At 49.2% G+C, this 20,721-nt stretch overlaps 1 protein-coding gene across 3 annotated transcripts in view; it reads right to left on the bottom strand.

The window, feature by feature from the left end:
* Window positions 1-585: 585 nt before the first annotated feature.
* Window positions 586-20,721, bottom strand: part of Bpifb1 (BPI fold containing family B member 1) — a 33,299-nt gene continuing 13,163 nt past the window's right edge. For all 3 annotated transcript variants that reach the window (XM_034496189.2, XM_076930041.1, XM_076930040.1), the window contains exons 3-16: window positions 18,830-18,968; window positions 18,097-18,204; window positions 17,151-17,300; window positions 16,409-16,490; window positions 11,776-11,839; window positions 9,919-10,004; window positions 8,359-8,538; window positions 7,892-7,945; window positions 7,289-7,447; window positions 6,103-6,170; window positions 4,979-5,024; window positions 4,038-4,101; window positions 2,975-3,051; window positions 586-746 (exon numbers count right to left, since the gene is read on the bottom strand). In XM_034496189.2, the coding sequence (XP_034352080.1) occupies window positions 714-746; window positions 2,975-3,051; window positions 4,038-4,101; window positions 4,979-5,024; window positions 6,103-6,170; window positions 7,289-7,447; window positions 7,892-7,945; window positions 8,359-8,538; window positions 9,919-10,004; window positions 11,776-11,839; window positions 16,409-16,490; window positions 17,151-17,300; window positions 18,097-18,204; window positions 18,830-18,968 (1,310 nt within the window). In that variant the 3' untranslated portion in view covers window positions 586-713. The remainder of the gene's footprint in view (window positions 747-2,974; window positions 3,052-4,037; window positions 4,102-4,978; window positions 5,025-6,102; window positions 6,171-7,288; window positions 7,448-7,891; window positions 7,946-8,358; window positions 8,539-9,918; window positions 10,005-11,775; window positions 11,840-16,408; window positions 16,491-17,150; window positions 17,301-18,096; window positions 18,205-18,829; window positions 18,969-20,721) is intronic.

Below are 20,721 nucleotides of genomic sequence, written 5' to 3'. Positions count from 1 at the left end.
CACTGTCCCGTCTTCCTGTAAGGGCTTTTGTGTGACTGAAGGCTGTGGCTGGGTGTGGAGAACAACCCAGGCTTAACAAACAGATGCCTGTTGTCTTATCTCAGAAAGTCGGGGCTTCAGGGAAACCACGGAGACAGTGGCTGCCATGCGTGTCTGAGTAGGAAAGGTCTTGGTGATAAGGTGTTCCCTGAGGTGCCATGGAGCCACTGGCTGAGTGCCTCATTTCATCTCCCCTTCAGCTCTGCAAGGTGAGAACCATCATTCTCCCACTTGACAGAGAAGGGCACAGAAGCCCACCTAGGAGAAGCCGCATCCTGTTTGCCTGTCTCCAGAACCATAGGGCTCAGAGAGCATATGGCCCACCATACCAACAAGATCAGCAAAGTGTGTGTCTCCCCTCCCAAAAGGGAGGTGATCCCAGCCACAGCTACTATTCTTCTGTGGTTGCGCTGTTTCCATGTGACAAAGACTGCTTCAGGTTGGCTCAGAGGTGTCTGGACCCCACCCTCATGTCTCTGTCTATATCCCAGGCCTGCCAGAGGTGGAGTGACTCCCACGCTGGACAAAACCACCATGACAACGGGAGCCACTAGCAAGTGTTTATTAAATGCAGGGGATAGTGCACATGGCAGGCTTCCACAGTCCTAGCTGGGACTGGCCGGGGCTGGCTGCTACTGTCCAGGTCTTCATCAGGAGAGGGCAGAGCCAGGGTTTTAGGAGGAAGCTGGAGTGAGCTTGAGGGTACCCTGGGATAGAAGGGGAGTCAAACTGGTTAGTTTCCTTCTTTGCTTTGGTTTTCACTTCCTGGTTTTTTTTTGGGGGGGGGTTGCTCTGCTTTTGTCCTCCCTGGTGTGGGGTGCAGAGCAAATAACAGGGTTATAATGAAGGGTTTGTATGTGAACAGTAGTATCTTCCAGCAATCTGTGACCCAGGCAAAATATTTGTGTGAAGTGGCTAAATTATGTAGGGCAGTTGTCTCCATACCCACAGTAGAGTGCAGAGAAATATAAAAGTTGATTCCTGGCTGTCTCCAGAGAGACCTGGGCACCTGAGTTTAAACAACTGTCACTTTAAAAAGAAATGAAAACCAAACTAAGTGTAATGATAAAAACTGCTCTGATCTATGCCCTGGCACATATGTCACAGCACAGAGGACTGCCTTGTCTGGCCTCAGTGGGAGCGGATGAGCCTAATCCTGTAGAGACTTGATGCCCCAGGGAAGGGATATGGGGGAAGTGAGGTAAGAGTGGGTGGGGTTGGGGGGAAGCACCCTCTCAGAGGCAAAGGGGAGAGGGTAGGGGGGTAAAGAACTCTTGGAGGGAGGACCAGGAAGTGGGGGCAACATTTGGAATGTAAGTAAGTAAACAATTTTTAAAAAAAGATCATATTTTGATCTCTTTATGGCTCCCAGCAAAGAAGTGAGCAGTGATCACATGACCCTTGTCACTGTGTTCCACTGGCTCCCCTCACACACTGGCTTTAACTCATGTCTACTTATTTATTTATTCTTTACTCTTTCCATGAATTTAAATGTGTGGTGTCTCCCAGCTGTAGAACACAACCAATGCATTGTGGGCTGCAGAGGAACCGACAGAGCAAAGCAGGACATTGGGAGACAGGAGACATGGGCTTAGATCTGGGGATTTCTCCATGATTAAATGGCTCAGGAGCTTGGTGGTACTAATGGGCAGCTTGGGGGCAAACTGGGACTTATAGGAGTCACAAGTTTGGCCAAAATGCCTCTGTAGAGCAGGGCTGAGCACTTTGTCAAAGAAGGATGATGGGCAAGTCACCTATGGACTTTCTTACGCTGTGAGTCTGCTTTTAGCATCCTCTAAATTGGATTGAAGTTCTGAGGAGCCAGAGGTTTTTTTCTGCTTTGTTCATTGTTGTGGACAATGTCTGCACACAGTAGGTGCTTAGTAAATGCCCACTAGACAGCTGACCAAGATGGACACTTTACTGACTGGCTCATGCAGAAGTTGGGGCTAAAGTAAGAGGTTCTTGGGGCAGGTGTCAAATGCAAAATCTGACTATGCTACCAGTAGGGTGTGTGGCTTTGGAAAAATATCTTGCTGCTGTCAGGTCTCAGTTTCCCTATCTGTAAAAGGAGATCACAGCAGGCTCCATGTCTAGAGCTAGGTGTGAGGCTGACAGCAGAGCTGGTGTGGACATCGCTGTTAAGGCTGACACTGGTGTGAGGTACCCAACACAGCTACAGCCCAGTTCCTAGCAGAGGCCAGGGTTGTTACCTGCTCACCAACCATTTATTAAGCCTTTAGTGTGTGTCAGGCCTGTCACACTGGGGACATTTGCATGGAGAAGTAAGTAACTCTGGTCTGCTCAAGTTGAGGTCACAGCCCCACAGGTGTGTGTGTGAGTGTCGGTGTGTGTGTAGCTTGAGATCTGCAGTCCTTGGGTACTACCTCATACCTCCTGACCATCTTTCCTGGAACAGTACCCACCTCAGCTTCAGAGCCTCAAGCTTCAGCTTTCTGGTCCTTTTGATATGACATGTCTTCCTCTATCCACAAGGCTCACCATCTTGTCTTTCAGGTGCCAGCAAACATCATTTAGAGGGGCCCTCCCTGTCTGTCCTATCAAAACCTGCAGTCCCTTTCCACCACCGCTTTCCCTTCTGAGCCTGCCTTCTTTTTCTTCCCAGCCCTTATTTACACGGTACTGTTTATCCATTTGTATAGGTGTCTCTCATGTTAGAATGTAGGCTCTTCCAGGGGACAGTATTATCTGTATCTATGGCCAGAAGCACTAGGAGCCATGCGCGGCCCATGTTACAGCATGGAGAAATAGTCCTGCATAAGTGAGTGAAGACATGAACAGTGGTAAGTGGGGCAGGAAGAGCAGTGACTTCACTTACAGGTGCCCACACCCTGACAAGTGACCATGGGGCCGGAGTGGTGGACTGTAGGCCACTCCCAGCCCGGACAGCTTTTTATTCCCACATGCCTCTCACCTTGCTCACAGACCACACAGCTTTCTCATATCCCAAGTTCTTGGACATTGACATGGGGACTCCCGTTCTCAGTTTGCCTGAAATAACAAATGTCAGAGAGTGGTGGGCCATTGTGGACATGCCTTCAGTTCCTGGAGACGAGCCTGGGATCTGGCACATACACCTGGTCTGTTTCCTTCCTCCTGCTTGCCTGTCTTCTACTCTGGTATTCACCCAGCTCTCTGTCCCTCTGGCATCAGCTTCTGTTTGTCCCTCAATGCACCTCACATCCTTTAACACTCTTGTTCATGGCTCCCATCACCCACTGCAGAGGTTTCTCCTCCTGAGACTTACTACTCTAGTAAAGCAAAATTAAAAAGGTGATGATGTCACAGGGTACCAGCTCTCCCCATCCCTCACACACCAGTGATGATGGCACAGGGTACCAGCTCTCCCCATCCCTCACACACCAGTGATGATGGCACAGGGTATCAGCTCTCCCCATCCCTCACACACCAGTGATGATGTCACAGGGTACCAGCTCTCCCCATCCCTCACACACCAGTGATGATGGCACAGGGTACTAGCTCTCCCCATCCCTCACACACCAGTGATGTGATGGCACAGGTACCAGCTCTTTCTACCCCTGACATACGTCATCTCCTTCCCCCCTCTGAGGAAAGTACTCTCATTTACCCTTTTCACAGGTGGAGAGCCAAAGGCTCAGGAGGACCAGGGAGCTTGTTCAAAGCCAGCAAGAGGGGCTGGAGACTTGAGCTCAGTCTGCCTAAGGCCCCTTGAGTGAGGTCCAGCTGTCTTTTTGCATCTGGTTCCAGCTGGCCCTATGAACCTAGCATCTGCCAGCTCATTCCTGCCTGCTTTAGAACCGGATAGTAAAGGACCAGGCTGTTGAGGGGACATTAAGCAGGAAAGGTCTTCTCTAGTTGGTGACTAGGAAGGCTCCCTGGAGCAGGAAGAATTTAAACTAGGCTTAGAAGATGGATGGGTCATGAAAAAAGGGGTCCTGGGTAAAGACAGGAGGTTCAGCAGCCTAGGAGAGGGCCTTGAGGGACAATGGACTCACCATTCTCATTGGGTAGCAGTGTATATTCAAGGATCTTGGTCAGGGTGTCCTTCAGGACTTCAGGCTGTGAGGGAGAGGGAAGGTATTAAAGGCTGACTGTCAGGTTCTCAGGGCCATTTCAGGTTCTCTGACTTGTCCTCCCATGACAAGAGCATCCGAGCAGACATGTTGAAATACCAGGTCTCCTGCAGGCTGAAGCTGCCAGGGTTGGACCAGATAGACTGTGGAGAGAGCCTCACTGTCCTGGGGTGTGTCTCACTGAAAACTCTACACTCAGGGACTTTGTTTCAGTTGGAAGTGCCTGAGAGAATTCTGCTTTTGAAGAGAAGCCAGATGTCCAGATTTTCACAAATCTTGCAGTAAGCTATTGTTTTTCTAAACAAAACCCCGTAGAAACCAATGGAGGGTCAGATGTGGTAATAAACACCTATAGTCCCAGCAGCTAGAAGGCAGAGGCAGAAGGATTGTCCCGAGTTCGAGGCAAGCTTGATGTACATAGTGAGTTACAGGCTGGCCAGAGCTGCACAGTGAGACCCTGTCCCAACAAACAAACCAGCCCCACCACCTATAACAGCAGCACAACAACAAAACCAAAGTAAAACAAAGTGAAGACAAGAGCCAGCCCAGCTGATCTCTCTGGTTCAGGTTAGGGACTTGGGAAACTAAGGACCAGAGGAGAGGGGCTACCCAGGGTCAGCAAAGGGGCTTTGTTTTATAATAGGGAGTGGTGAAGATTTGTACATGGTTGGTGTTCTCAGCTATATCTGCATACAGAAGGTGCTCAGTAGAAACAAGAGCCTGCAGGCTAGACTTTGGAGGGTAGTGAGCCCACTCCAGGGTTTCCTGTGATATCTCTTTCAAAGCAAATCCTGGTCAGTGCCTCATTTTAGAATGGCCCATTCTAGCCCCTGTTCCCTTAGAGATAATCTGTTAATACTTACATCGAACAGTTTGATATCTGAGATCATCAGCTTGATGCGCTCAATTCTGTAACAGAAGATGCCCGTGAGCGTGGTCACTTGGAGTCTCTGTCAATAACTTGTTTATTGAGGACCTGCTATGTGCAAGGCACAGGCAGGCTGTCATGTGACAATGGAGAAGCAGGGAAAGTCCTTGCTTCATGGTGTTTACCTTCTAAAAGGGCTGGATAGTGGCCCAAAGGACAGAAAAATCACCCAGGAATGGGGATGGGTTGGTGGACTAGTTAGCTCAAGTCCTTTCTAGGAGGAGTGTCCCTAATTTCCATTCAAGTACTTGTATAGAAATGCCAGCCGGGGTAACAGGATTGTTTAATTTTATATCTCTGCTGTCTGTCTATCTGTCTTTATCTATCTATCTATCTATCTATCTATCTATCTATCTATCTATCTATCATCTTTCGTTTATCATCTATCTGCCTATCTGTCTGTCTTTCATTTGTTTATCATCTATCTGCCTATCTATCTGTCTGTCTGTCTGTCTGTCTTTCATCTGTTTATCATCTATCTGCCTATCGATCATCTATCTATCTATCTTTCTATCTATCTATCATCATTCGTCTCTTTATCATCTATCTGCCTATCAATCATCTATCTATCTATCATCTATCCATCCATCATCTATCATCTGACACCTAGCTATTATCTCACCCCGTATGGGCTCATCAGAATGCTCCCCTGAGCCTAACTTTATTGCCAGAGTCTCCAGTTGGAGTCCCTGAACTCATTCTGGAACAGAAGGTGGTAGACCTTGCAAGACTGGCAGGGGCACAGAGGTCACTTCAGTACTGAGCCCCAAGGGTTCAGTATCTAGGCTGTTACTGCTTTTGTCTTGAAAATTTTTAGAATGGGCTGTTTTAAAGTCCGGGGCGTGTGCAGGCCAGTCTAGTGGTAGCCAGCCCAGTGGTCGTGGCTTGCTCTGTGGCTCCTGTAGAGTCCCTTCATTTTCCATTTCATTTCCATTCAGCCCTTAAGGCAGGTCAAGCCTTGCAAGAAAGCCTTCTGGCATCAGCCCTCTCTGTTGCCCCCTGGTGGTGGATTAGAGAAACCCATAGCCTGGGCAGCTCAGCCACGCGTCACACATTTACCTGACATTATTGAAGTTGAGCATAAGCCGGTTTTCTTCTGTGAAAAACTGAGCTTCATAACTGGCCTCCTGCAACAAGACAACCAAGCCCCCATTTTTAAAAAAGAGAATGCATCTAGAAGGAGGGTTCTACAGGAAAGATTGGGGTCAAGGTAATCTTGGCTACTGGCTCTGTGACCTTGGGAAAGTTTGACCTCTCTGACTTCACATTCCATGCCCTAGCCCCTGTTTCACAGGTGCTGCTTAAGGCTTGGGGATGACACTGTCAACACAGTCAAGACCTACTGGCTGCTCCCGTGTGTCAGGCATTTCAAGTGTCTTCTTTGATAAGCCCTACCACCCCTTTCGTGGGTCCTATCAGTCCCCTGGTGTACACGGGAAGTGACTGAAGGGCGGAGGAGGTTAGAAGCTCTGATAAGCCCTGAGCAATGCTAGTCTGATTGCAAAGCTCAGAGGCTAAGTCAGGTTTGTCATCCAGGCCTCAAGACTTGTATCAGCTTGACCCAGAGGGCTGAGTGCTGAGACCCGTTATAGTGGAGCCGAGAGAACCAATATCTCCTGCAGTGCCTCCCATTGGTCATCAGGGAGTAAGGTTGGTTTGGGAAGTGGGCCCCCACTGTCTTTCACTGTGAGGCCAGAATGCCAAGATGAACTCTCTGGGAGGTACTAATAAATCTGTAGTGTGTGAAAGGCACCGCTGAAATCATGTGGTATTGAGCTGCACAGAGACCCTGCTCTAAAGAGTCAACTCCTCCTACTCACAGCAGGTACTGCTTGCCCCCTTGGGGAAGCCTGGCCGGTGGTGGCCTCATTACAGAGCCTGCCCATGACTCTATCCTCCTCCAGTCTTCTCTGCCTTTTTCTGCATTTTTCTCGATCGCATGTGGTTGCTGTCCTACTCTGACATACCCCTTCCTTCCAGGAGGTAGGGTTGTCTCTGAGCCGCTAAGTGTTGCCTGATCTCTGGAAAATGGCCCTAGCTGGAATGTAGTTACCTTGATGGGAGTTATGGTCCCTCTATCCCTAGGGGCTGCTGGTGTTAGTGACTAGCTGGTGGGCCTCCAAAGTTCTTGACTCTTGGTTTATCATTCTCCCTTGTCCCCACACTATTAGGTGATACCCCAATCCATAACAATGAACAGAGCAACCTCCAGTCTTTATCCTGAGCCACAGACACTTAAACTCACAATGCCGAGAGAGAAGAAGGGCCGGACATCTGCATTGGTGGGGAACACTTCCAGCACAACACTTTGGGCTGCCGTGGCCCCGTCCTCATTCAGCATAATATGGGGGGTGCTTTGGGTGAAGATCTTTAACATCTGGGTGGGCCCCAGCTTGCTGGCTGCCTGGAAAGACATCAGACCCACACCTCACCACAGTGCACAGGCCCTTTGTGTCCCCTGTGGAGTTTCTTAGTGCTCCAGCCTCTGCCTTCCCATCACCCCAGTATGGAGTACCACCTCCCTTCAGGGATGTTCTCCGGTTTCTTAGCCCGAAGCAGGGCTTAGAGTTGCTCCCGTCACCCAGCTCCAGGCCATTGTCTGGCTTTCCCTGCATTTCTCTCTACTGCATGTGGTTGCTGTCCTACTCTGACCCACCCTTCTGTCTTGGGTTGGGGCACTGCCCTTGCAGTGGGTTATCATTTGAGACTGAAGAAGTCTCTGGGCTTCCAGGGGGCCTGGTTCCCTTAGTGGGAGAGAAGAGAGGAGCCCACATCCATTCTACCCTGCAGAGACCCATGAACAGAGTCAGTGAACACCTAGCAAGCTCCCGGTGGCAAACAGACCCACCTCTGCATTGATCTCCTTGATGTCCATCTGTAACTGGCGGGCCACATCAGGAATCTGGAGAGAGGGGAAGGTATGTGAGTCAATCACATTAATCATGCTTTAGTAATAGGATCAGAGTATGTGTTGGCACCCAGGCTCAGGAGAAATGAGGACCCTGATCAGTTAGAGATCTGTGCTATTGGGGTACAGTCACTATCTTTGGATTCCTCAGTATCCAGAGTGCCCTGGAGCTCTCCCGGGATATTTGGAGGAGGAAACAGATACATCTGGTTTCTGAAGGCAGAACCAGGCCCAAATTGGGTATTAAGGGAAGCCTTTGGCTCTAGCATTGAACATCAGAATCAGAGTCTCTCTGAAGGGAGGGCAGAGCTGATCGTTACTGGGAGTTCCCACCTCAGGTCTCCTTTCAGTGGGCAGATAGCATAGGGATGAGTCATCCCCGCCCCCCCCCCCCCAGTGGGGCTTACCACAAATCTGAGCAAGATTACAAGCTCCTCCTTGGGGACCAGGGTGGTCACAATGGCATTCACCAGATCTTGCCTCACAGTCAGGCTGAAAGGGGCCCCGTCTGGGGTGGTCTCCACCAGGGAAGCCGCAGAGCTGTTGAACCAGTTGGTCACCCTTGCCTGTGAGTCCAGCAGCTTGGCCTGAGGAGACATAGAGCAGGGCATAGTTTGAGGACTTTGGTACCTCATCGTATCTTGTAACCAGCTGGAAGGAAACAACTGTGCTGAGGGGAAGGTGTCTCCCCAAAGTTCCTGTGATAGAAACCCCATCCCAGCACAACAGTGTTGAGAGGTGGGTTCTTCAGAAGGTCTCTGGGCCTTGATCAATGGTTAGTACTGTCACAGGAGTGGCCTAGCTATTGGAGGTGGGAGTAGACCATTGTGAAAGCAAGCTCAATTCCTGGTTGCCCTTGCTGTCACCCTCCCCAGCTCTTCTGTCTTCCACCACAGGCTGCTGCAGCATGGAGGCCAGAAGATGCACCATGTTCTTGGATTTTCAGCCTCTAGGACCATAAGCCTAGTACACTTCTAATGTTTGTAAATCATTCTGGTACTGTGTTCTGGCAACACAAGATAGACTAAGGCAGATACCATTCTTCCTGTTTCCCATCTTTGCATTTGTGTCAGGAAGTTTAGATTGATAAAGGCAATGGCTTGTTGGGACCTGGCAGCCTCCCCTCCTGGGTCCCTTAGATTACCTTTGCCCTCCCTTCTTTCCTGTCTCAATTTCTTTTCCCATCCTTCCCTCTGTCCTTCTGTCTCACGTTTAAAAAGATGGTATATTCCTATGCTTTCTGGGGCTGGCCCCTAATGCCTGAGCTCAAATGATCCTCTTGCCTCCTGTCTTTAGAGCACCCAGGATTGTGGCTGCATGCTACCCAGGCTTAGCTTGCAACCAGAATGCTTGCTTTTCATTTAGGTTTTAACCTCTTAAACCCTATAAGTGAAGGGAGGATTCAAACTGCAACAGAGCAGATGGAACTATCCCACGCTGTGGTTCCCAAGACTCCCGAGAATCTGTCTGGGATCACATCACCCACAGGATGTACAGTGCGGGATTTTACAGAAGCGCATTCTTACTGAGCATCCCTTGTCTGGGAAGCCAGTGTGGTCTCATCTCATTGTCTCCTAAGTACAACCACTTGTATTTTACAGCCATGGAAACAGAGAGGAGAAACCTGCCCAGAGCTACACAGCCAGGGAGTCGTGGGTCTGGGTGTTAGGGCTGTATGATCCTTGTGGATGCCTCTGTCCTGAAGCCATGTAGCAATGTCACCAGAAGTTTGGGGTTGGGCAGGAGCTTACCTGAGAGAAAGACCTTGGGACCCATGAACATACAGGGTCCAGGTCTGAGGTCAGGTAAGGAGACATGAAGTTCTACCTGCTGGCTTTCACAGGATGCTTAGTGTATGAGGCCATCAGCCACATGCCTGATGATGTGTAGATGTTGGTCCCTGGGTGGTTACAGAAGAAGAGCTGTTTCCTAATGTCCCCAGTATGCTCTGAGGTCTGGATACTCACCTTCAGGTTGAACAGGATATCACTGTCCTGGATAGCAGGAGACAGAAGGCCAAACTCCAGAGCTCCGGGGCTGAGGGCAATGGGTGCTGCTCAGGGCAAGAAGAAAGGTTGTGAGGTTGGAGGGTGTGTTTGGGTGGGGTGAATTTCTACTGCTGCTTCTTTCTGGCCATTAGGGACACTGCCAGAGTCAGGAGAAATGATGCTGTTGGTGGTAACCATGGCAATCATTGCAGGGATCACTTCAAACACCAGCACAGAGCTAGGCTTTCATGTGTTTAAAACCTCTGCTTCCCCCACCTCATTGTAACCCACTCCTCAGGGCAGGTGGGGGCTGGGACTGAACTCTGCTGGTGTGCACTTACTAGTTCACTCATCATCTGTGTTTGCCTTGGTTTCCCCCACATGGTGGACAGGTGGCAAAGACCACTCATTTGCCCAAATGTTGAGTAGAGAGCGAGAGTGTGTGGGCCAGCCCTGCCCTGCCCTGCTTCAGCCGGTCACTGAGAACAGAGCAGCTAGACAGACTTGGGGATTCCCGTAACAGTGCCTTCTAGCCTTGCATCTGGTCTCTCTCTCTCTCTCTCTCTCTCTCTCTCTCTCTCTCTCTCTCTCTCTCACACACACACACACACACACATGCCCCTATAATTGGAGCAGGAAGAATCAGGTCCCAGACTTCCCTTTCCTTGCCACGAGTCTCCTCTGTGAGCTCAGAGGTGGCATAAGCCGTAAGCCTCAGTTTCCCCACATGTGCGCTTGGACAATTGAGAACATTAAGGAAATGAGATGAAGCACATACAGCGCCCAGCCCTGGATTTAGTTCTCACATGCACTAGGGGATTAGTGATTTGTCCTGCTCTCCCCATGCTGCTATGGATACCCTTTGATGTGCTTCTTTAGATTTTAAATCATAACATGGTAGGGTTTTCTTTTCCTTTCTTAATTCCTATTATGAGGATGCTGAGCGGATCAGTTGACAAGGTTGAGCACAGAAGTCCATGTCTTCTCCTCTTTGTCAGGGAAGGAGAAATGATGTCTGTTCTAGACATACAGCTCACCTCTGCCCTTTTCCCCTCCTGTCAGAATTAAAAAATAGGCAGTCTACCACCCATCCATTCGTCTGTCCATCCATCCGTCCATCCATCCATTCATCCATCCATCTGTCCATCTGTCCATCCATCTGTCCATCCATCTGTTCATCTAGTGTGTATTTATTTTTAAGCAACTCTGTCAGGCAGAATATCTCCTATATGTCCAGAACTTTTCACTAACCTTTAAATGTTGACTATAATCCTTTAAGGTTGGGAGGTAGAAAGTCTCATTTTATAGATTAGGAAACTGGGGACAAGGAGATAGAGTGACTCCTCCAAAGTCAAGGGGCAATCAGCAGTAGAGCTGGGTTTTAACCCAGCCCTACCTGGGTATTTGATCCTCTTGTAGAGCAGTGGTTTTCAACTTGTGGGTCACGACCCCTTGGGGTTGATCCACCCTTTTACAGTGGTTGCCTAAGATATCATAAACACATATTTTTACATTATGATTAATAACAGTAGCAAAATTACAGTTAGAAAGTAGCAACAAAAATAATATTATGGCTGGGGGAGGTCACCACAACATGAGGAGCTGTATTAAAGTGTCGCAGTGTTAGGAAGGTGGAGAACCACTACTTTGCACATATAAAAGGTGCTCATGAGTTGAAGCTGCGGTGTCTGGGCAGGGCTCAGCAGGTGCCTGTTCACCTGTGCTGGCCCAAGGTGCTGATCAGACTTGAGAGGGTGGTGTCTCCTGGGTAAAGGTGGGGCCTGAAGGCTAAGCCTGCAGTCAAGGGAAAGGCAGTGCAGACAGCAGAGCCCCTACCTGTTGTCAGCGTCAGGAAGTTTTTGTACATGTCATCAAAGGCCTCCTGGATCACAGGGCACAGCTGCAACAGCACAAAGTCAGGGCTATTAGTGAAGAATCAGCCCCTTGCCTACTGCTTCATGGGCCTGCTCGCCTCCTAGTCTCACTGCAGTGCCTCAGCTAGTCAGATGTTCATCCATGGAGTCGAGGACTCACAGATTTGCCCATCTCCGTCCCACCTTGCTGTTCAGTGTCCACGGCTGTTCTAAATTCCTTTTGCCAACAATTTGCCCTTTGCCTTGTGTCCACATTGTGCCTGTCCTGCCAGCTATCCTCCCCAGGACACTCATGAATGCTCAAAGGAGCCCTTAATTTCCTTAGAGGAAGCCAGGATTCACTTATTCATTCTATAAAACCAGAGTTCCTCCCATGTCAGACTCTAGAACAGAGCTGGATGGTCCCACCCAATGCCAAGCAGTCTCTGTATCTTTGGTGAATTTCCAGCCCCAACAGATAGTCTTGTGCCATCAGGGAGTTCTCTGTCTAACATAGACAGCAACTCTCAAGATGGGGTGATTTTGGTCTCTGGCAAGACATTTTTTAGTTATTATAATGTGGCAGATGAGCCATACTGACATCTAGTGGACAGAGGCCAAAGATGCTATTAAATATCTCGCCCCCAGCCCAGCCCCACAAAAAAGTATCTGTAGCCCCAAGAGTCAGCAGTGTGGATTTAGTGTTTCTGCTGAAACAGGGTCAGGGAGGCGGGCGTAAACATTTGCCTTGCTGACTTTAGGACCCGCAGACCTTTTGTCTGATGTTTAGCTGCTCGAATGGAAGGACCATCCAGCTGACCATCCCCTTCAATATTCTTGTGTGATGGCAGCACATTTGAGAAATACTAACTTTTCTTGTGAACAACGCTTCCCTACTTCCATTGGCTTTCCCAACCCATGACCCAGAGGGGAGAAGGAATTTGAGGGGGCATCCCCCCTCCAGTACCCCAACCTTCACTTCCTTCAACCTTGGCCACATAGTTGAGTCTGAGACACAAGGGACCCCACCAGACCCGTTGCTCTTGAATCTAGGATGGGATAGGACATCCATGTTTTACAGCCTTCAGATAGTCCCGGAGCACAGGCTGGATGAGTCAGGTCCACACTGAAAAGGGCTCCTTCCCCGAATGCTCTGCATGACCTCATTCACACTCTGTGACCACAGCTGTGACCACCGCACCCTGCCTCAAGTGACCATGCAAACCCACAGGTCAGAATTAGCTTAGAATTCTAAGTCCGTGCCTCTTCTTCTGCTGGGAAATGTTTTTTTTTTTTTTTTTTTTTTTTTTTATATTCAAGTATGATTCTGACTAGATTTTTGAAAATATTTTCATCTGGGCCCTACTTCAAAATACTCCATCTTTAAAAAGAAAAAAAAATTCTTAAAACTATGTCTGCTGGTCTTATTGGCACATGCCTTGAGATCTCCACGCTTGGGATCTGGAGGCAGGGGCCTCAGAGATTCATGGCCGATCTGGGCTGGTAGCCTTTCTCCCACTCCCATAACTCTCATGTAAGTGTTGAGAACAGGCTATGCCCTTCTCTAAAAAAATAAAAAAACCTGCATTCCTTTGGGCAGATGACCAAGGTCTGACAAATTGCTGCCGTTGAAACCCATGAACCTGTGAATTTATTGTTATTCAGCACATTCTGACACTATAGAAAGACATGCATGTCTTTGCCTGTGTTTCCGGCACAGCACACTCAGGACAGTAAGAAAAGATCATCTAACAAGTGGCTTCTTTCCATCTCCCTCTAAAACTACTCTTTGGATATGTACCTCTACTAATGCTCAGGGGCCTAAAGTTCTAATAACAGTAAACCATTGGCTTGACTTGAAATTCACATATGTCTACTATTTTTCCCTCTGTCTCCTGACTGTCCCTCTTCCAAGAAGAATAAGGAACTAACTTCTCTTCCTTGCTTCCCTCCCTCCCTCCCTTCCTTCTTTTTTCCTTCCTTCCTTCTTCCCTCCCTCCCTCCCTCCCTTTCTCCTTCCCTCCCTCCCTCCCTTTCTCCTTCCCTCCCTCCCTCCCTTCCTTCCTTCCTTCCTTCCTTCCTTCCTTCCTTCCTTCCTTCCTTCCTTCCTTCCTCACTGAGGATTGATCCCAGGCCTCACACATGTAGGCACGTGGTTTACCACGGAGCTACATCTCCATCTCTTTTGGCTTACTTTTTATTTTGAGGAAGGAAGGACCCTGCCAAATTGCATAGGCTGGCTTTGAACTTTCTCTGTAGCCCAGGCAAACCTTGAACTGTGATCCTCCTGTCTTAGCCTCACAAGGAGCTGGGATTCCAAGCCTATTCCAGACTAGTCAATATTGTTTCTTAAATTAACCCTATAAAATATAAGATCCAGGGGCTAGAGAGAGGGCTCAGCAGCTAAGAGTGTGTGTTAGTCTTCCAGAAGACCCAAGCTCAACTAACAGCACCTACTCCAAGCAGCTCAAACCTGCCTGCAATTCCAGCTCCAGGAGTCAGACACTCCTGGCCTTGGTGGGCACCCATGCATGTAGAATATACTCCCTCTCTCATACTCATCCATATACATAAGATTAAGGATAAAGTATGCCTATATAATAAAATAAAATCTCATTTGAGATTTCCCCTCTATTCTTTCTTTTTCTGTGGTTCTATATCTTGTATTCCAAGAAAGAGCCTTATCACTGAGGTACATCCTTAGCCTTTAGGTTTTTTTTTTTTTTTATAATTTGATACAGTGTTTCTCTGTGTAGCCCTGGCTGTCCCTCTTCCAAGAAGAATAAGGAACTAACTTCTCTTCCTTGCTTCCCTCCCTCCCTCCCTTCCTTCTTTTTTCCTTCCTTCCTTCTTCCCTCCCTCCCTCCCTCCCTTTCTCCTTCCCTCCCTCCCTCCCTTTCTCCTTCCCTCCCTCCCTCCCTCCCTTCCTTCCTTCCTTCCTTCCTTCCTTCCTTCCTTCCTTCCTTCCTTCCTCACTGAGGATTGATCCCAGGCCTCACACATGTAGGCACGTGGTTTACCACGGAGCTACATCTCCATCTCTTTTGGCTTACTTTTTATTTTGAGGAAGGAAGGACCATATGTCACTCTGTAGACCAGGCTAGCCTTGAAATCAGAGATCTGCCTGCCTCTGCCTCCCAAGTGCTGGGACTAAAGGTGTACGCCACCACTGCCTGGCTAAAGCATCTTGAATTTACAATGGAAATCACTGGTCAATATGGATGAATCCACTTACAACATTTCAGTTTACCTGTGGCATATTAAGGGCATATAAAATGAGAGTCACTGAGTTTATAGGTATCTTCTGCTGTAGAACACTTGCCTAGTAGGTGTAAAGTCCTGGGTTCTATCCTCTCCCATCCCTCACCCCACACACAGCCTGAACTTACTGACTCATAAGAAATAAGCACAGGGGCATTTGGTGGGCTGCAGTGCTTACAAACCATAGCTGGAGAGCTGAGCACGCCACAGCCTGCATAAGACAGCATTTCAGGACAAAATGCAGGATGTTCAGGGAATTATGGCTTGGTTTTTAAAATCAAAGTATATATACTTACATAAAACATATTAATATGCATTTAATGAAAGCAGAAAACCCATCCTTTCCTAGGTATTTTGCTCTGTATCCACTACTGTCTGATGCTCTAGAGGTGCTGTCTACTGTCTGATGCTCTAGAGGTGCTGTCTACTGTCTGATGCTCTACAGGTGCTGTCTACTGTCTGATGCTCTAGAGGTACTGTCTACTGTCTGATGCTCTAGAGGTACTGTCTACTGTCTGATGCTCTAGAGGTGCTGTCTACTGTCTGATGCTCTAGAGGTACTGTCTACTGTCTGATGCTCTAGAGGTACTGTCTACTGTCTGATGCTCTAGAGGTGCTGTCTACTGTCTGATGCTCTAGAGGTACTGTCTACTGTCTGATGCTCTAGAGGTGCTGTCTACTGTCTGATGCTCTACAGGTGCTGTCTACTGTCTGATGCTCTAGAGGTACTGTCTACTGTCTGATGCTCTACAGGTGCTGTCTACTGTCTGATGCTCTAGAGGTACTGTCTACTGTCTGATGCTCTAGAGCTGCTGTCTACTGTCTGATGCTCTAGAGGTACTGTCTACTGTCTGATGCTCTAGAGGTGCTGTCTACTGTCTGATGCTCTAGAGGTGCCGTCTACTATCTGATGCTCTAGAGGTGTTCTCTACTGTCTGTTGGATGGCAGTACTACACAGGAGCATGCTACTGTGGACCTGCTTCCAGTTCTGCTCCATGACATCACTTTATAGACAAAGTCAGCCTGAAGGTAGGATATATAACTGTGAAGTCAGCAAAAGCTTTAAGTAAGGCTCCCTCGCTCAACCCTTTTAGAGACAAGTGTTAAAACCTTGACCAGCACATGATCTAGGCTTCCTGAATTTTTGGCTTTCCTGTTACCTTGACCTCAGTGATCTCACTTGGTCAGTAGCTTAGTTCACTGACTCAGTGGTTTTTTGCTTTGTTGAAGGAATTACTTAGTCCCAGAAGCATCCCACTCAAGGAGACAGAATGCATATGGTACCAGCTTGCTGTTCCACCCTAGTCCTACAGGGGGTGCTATCTTCATAGGCCAGAGGCCTGGTTTTACTCACATGGTTTTTCACTATTTGGGGCAGGGCTGGAACCAGGAGATCCATAACATTCTTTGCCAAGGAGTTGACCACGAAGGAGAGCCTTTGGCAGAGGAGAATAGGAGATTAGGAAGCTTGTAAGAGAGGATTGTCCCTTTATAGAGGTGACATGGAATCCTAGGAGGAAGGGTACTTGCTTAAGTTCACCCAAGGAGTTAGCCAAGGCTATGGCAGAGGCTGAGCTGAGGGCGGACATGGCTTTACATAGATCTGTGCACACATTAGGGTGCAGGGAGCTGATAGGTCCCCTGGATGTAACATCACACTCTTATGAGTGGGTCATGCTCGCTGCCTGGAAGGCGTCATTAGCAGCATTTTTCTGTACTAGGAAAGTGAGATTTGGGAAGGTGACTTGCCCAACATCACCCAGGCAGTCAAGGGAGAAGATAAGCTTGCTTTGGGCTCACCTAAGCCTGCCTGGGTGGTCTGGGAGCCCTAGATGAAGACGCTGCTCTGTCTGCAGTTGTTTGCCCCACCTCTACCCTCCCACTTACACACACTTCCGTACCCACCCTCCTAGCCTGGTATCATGTGCTATTGTTGCTCCCATCTCTGCCACCCAGAACTGCCTTTGGCATCTGGATTCCCTGGAATCCAGATCTAGAGTCAGGACACATGTCTGTTCTTCCAGTGTTGTTCATGAGTGCAGTGGGCAAGGCTGTGGTCTGTCTGTCCTACCAGCGTGACAGAGCCCAGCACTCACTTTCGAAGCAGGCTGAGGCGCAGGGTGCTCTCATTGCTGGAGCAGTCGCTGAGGTTCAGGTGGGCGGGGCCGCTCTTGCTCCTCTCTACCCGGATGAGGGCTTGGACCTCAGTGTGCATTTGGAACTCCACTATGGTCTTGATCAGTGGTCTGTGGGGACAACATCAGTGAGAATGGGTGCTGCTAAAATCTGTGTGGGAGCCACAGCTGTCTGTCTGTCCTTACTCTCTTCTTTGCTGGTTCCCATCATCCCTCTCACATCTGGAGTCCTGGAGTTCTTTCCTGATCTCACGGCTGATGGATGCCACAGGAGTCTAAGTCACAAACTGTGTCCTACTCCAATGTCCCCCGAGTCCTCAGGCACAACAGCCTAGGTGGATTCCACATTGTTGCCTGGCCTGCCTCTTTCAAACTTTGTCGCCTTGGCTGCTGGCTGTTCCTCCTGGATTGTTATGGGAGCAGACCCTGAAGTCATCCTTGATCTCTCTCTTCATATCCAACTCACAGGAATCCCTGTTGTTTCTGCCTGCTTCCAATTCATAGCAAGAATCTGTTTACTCCACTGCTCATTTGTCCCAAACCTGGGCCTCAGCCATCTCTGTCTCCTCTAGAGCTGTTGCAGGATCTTCCATGTGGTATTCCTGCCTCCACCCTGTGCCACACTGTTTTCTCCTTAGCTCAGACCTTCTGTTGCTCTTGGGCCTCATACTCCATTAAAGCCAGGTTCTCGAGTTCTCGTCACATAAGGCCCTGCACCATCAGTCCTCAACGGCTTGCTGCACTCACCTCTGACCGCTCCCCACTCCTTCTCTTTGTCATTCCTGTCTCAGGGCCTTTGCACCTGCTCTTCTAACTTTGGGATTTGTTTCTAGGTATCTGCATGGAGTGGGAAGATCGAGTAGATGAAATTGTTAGGTTAGCTGTGTCTGATTCAGGAGACACTCACGTGTTTAATCCAGCCACCATGTCCAGGGGGATTCTGACTACCAGCTCCTGGTCATAGGTTGAAGGCTCCACAACCAGCTGGAGGATGTTAGCAGAGGTGACCTTCATCCTGAACAGGATGGAGGGGAGATGAGAATCATGTTCATCCTCAGATGAGTGTCATCCCCAAGCCTGCTCCCATCCCTTTCTCTGACTTCCTCACACCTAAGCAGAACCTGGACCCCAAGCCTAGTTTACTAATCCTTTTCATCATGGCCCTACCTCTGTCTCTCCCCTTCACCCTCGCTTGCCTCTTTTCAGGTTCTTTGGCTTTTAGCCTCAGCCTGTTGGGCTGACAGTAAGTTCCTCTGTGACCTGACCCTACTGTCCTGTCATTCTTTGCTGTTGGGGTTTGAATCGTAATCATTCTGAGTGACTCTTGTCCCTCCATGGTTCTGCTCCACTGGTTCCTTTGCCTGAAATGTCAGTTTCTTGTTGTCCCTGGCTTAGCCATGACTTCCACTTCCAGGCTCCAGCACTCTCCCACCTGGGGCCACCTTCCTATGTGGCTGCCCTCTTAGAGGTACCAGTGACAATGCCTTATGGTCACCACTAGCTATTCTGGGAGCTTTTCAAAAGAGTAACTTAGTCTGGTCCATCTTCACTACTGTCTGTTGACTGACAGGTGAGCAAGCAGCATACAGAGGCAGAGGTGTGGGGAAGAGATGGCTCCCAGTGCTGTCAGGCCCACTCACCAGATGATGTATCTCAGAACAGTGCGCACGAGGTTGTTCAGTATGGGGATGCTGCCAGACTTATCTTGCATGGCTCTGAGCAGCGGCAACTCCTGGAGGATGGCAGTGGCATCGTGGTCCTTCAGTGCCTGGGTCAGGTCTGCAGAAAGATGTAGGGATTAGATGTCAAGAGGAGGGCCAGGGAAAGTAGCCTAGCAGTGGCTCCAGGTTGAGGGTAGCCATCACTCAGGACCCCTTGGATCTGACACAAAGTGAAGGCTCTGCCTTTTCAGCCTGACTATCTTCAACATGTAGATGTGCCCTGGAGGGTGGTGTCCCTGGGTGGACAGTGAGGCTGGAGAAAACAGGAACCGACACACTCAGAATGTTGCCAGTTACTGCTGGGATGCTGGACCTGTGTCTTCCTTTTCCCTAGCTAGCAAGAAATACTTCTTGAGCTGAGCATCCTATTGGGGACAGTTTTGTGGCCAGGCCATACCTGATCACAATCTTCTGTCACTCTCACTGTTTGCCCTATTGTTCAATGTGACTTAGGTGCAGAGCAGAGGAAGGACCAAACGGAAAGAAAGCCCTGGGGCTGGACCCGGCTGGCTTTTCACCAGTGGCCAGAGCCCATTTCATGGGCAGTGTGCTGCAGCCGTGCCAGCCAGTGTTTCAGAGCCCCCGTGGCATTCCTTTCAAGCATTTGCCTCCTCTGTGCTAATGGGGCTGGAGCCATTACATTTTATCTTTGCCAGCTGGCAGTCTTAGACCCTATTAGTATAGGCTTTCGAGGGACATGGAGTGGAAAGTCCCCAGAGCATGTCTCCCTATCAGCCCCTGTGGCGTTACTGCCCAGGTAATGTTTAGTTGCCAGTCAACAGGGCTCCTGAAGGCTGAGTGTAAATTTTGGGGGCCCCTGGCAAGCTTCCAGGGGCCACCTAGAGATGATCCACCCCAAGAGATAAAACAACTTCTCCCTCCAGGGACATGATCCAAAGGATGCCATCGGCTCAGGGCAGGTGTGCCCGGAAGCTTGTTTGCTGGTAGCAGGTCAGTGCTGGCCTAGCACAACCTAGCAAGCTTCTCTCCGCCGAACAATAAGTCAGACCCAGTCCCATGAGGCCTGGGATGTGGCCTCCAATTCCGAGTTTGTTCTGTCCTTGGGTGCCACCTCATTTCTGGGTACCCTTAAAGGGTTTTTTCCCCCTCTTAGGTAAATTCTCCTTCTTTGATGCCCCATTACTCTTCTTTACATTAAACAACCCACCCCAGCTTTCTGGTGTGGCTTTTGTCTTATGATAGAGTTAATTAATACAGTTCCCTTGTGGTTCCTGGTGCTCAGTGGTCACTTGCTTGGGTGGCTCACTGACTCCCCTGTAGGGCATCCTGGGAATCTCCTCCCAAACTATCATCAGTAATAACTCCTTGGCTGCAGATTTTCACCCGCGGCTGCTTACCCTAAGGGGCCCATAGCTCACATACCACATGCTTGAGAATCGTTGGATTAGACTTAGGTCATTTGCTTCCCTAAGCCTTTGGAACAGTGCTTGTCTACCAGGTAATTGCCACATTGCCATAGCAGACAGTCCATGCCTGGGAGGAAGAAGCTGCCAAGTGTCCTCTAACACACAGGACTGTGTCCCATGGCAGAAACACCTAGAGCTCCTGGGGCTCTCCTCAGTTCCTATGGTATTAGGAGTTCCCGTTGGCCCAGGGAGGAAGGCCTTCCCATGTGCTTACAGAGAATAAGCTTAGGTCCAGGACCAGGCTCATGGATCTGGATTAACAAACCCTTATGTGGGACTGAAGTCACCAGATTCTGCCCACTAGTAGGTGTTTGGTATAATCTCATTTGAGGACATTTTGGCATCATGGGCTCTTGAGATCACATTATCCCAGACCTTTTACCT

This window comes from Arvicanthis niloticus, chromosome 2 (assembly GCF_011762505.2).
Source record: "Arvicanthis niloticus isolate mArvNil1 chromosome 2, mArvNil1.pat.X, whole genome shotgun sequence".
Lineage (NCBI taxonomy): Eukaryota > Metazoa > Chordata > Mammalia > Rodentia > Muridae > Arvicanthis > Arvicanthis niloticus.
The sequence above is the reverse complement of the archived record's forward strand: the minus strand, read 5'-3'. Positions and strand labels throughout refer to the sequence as shown.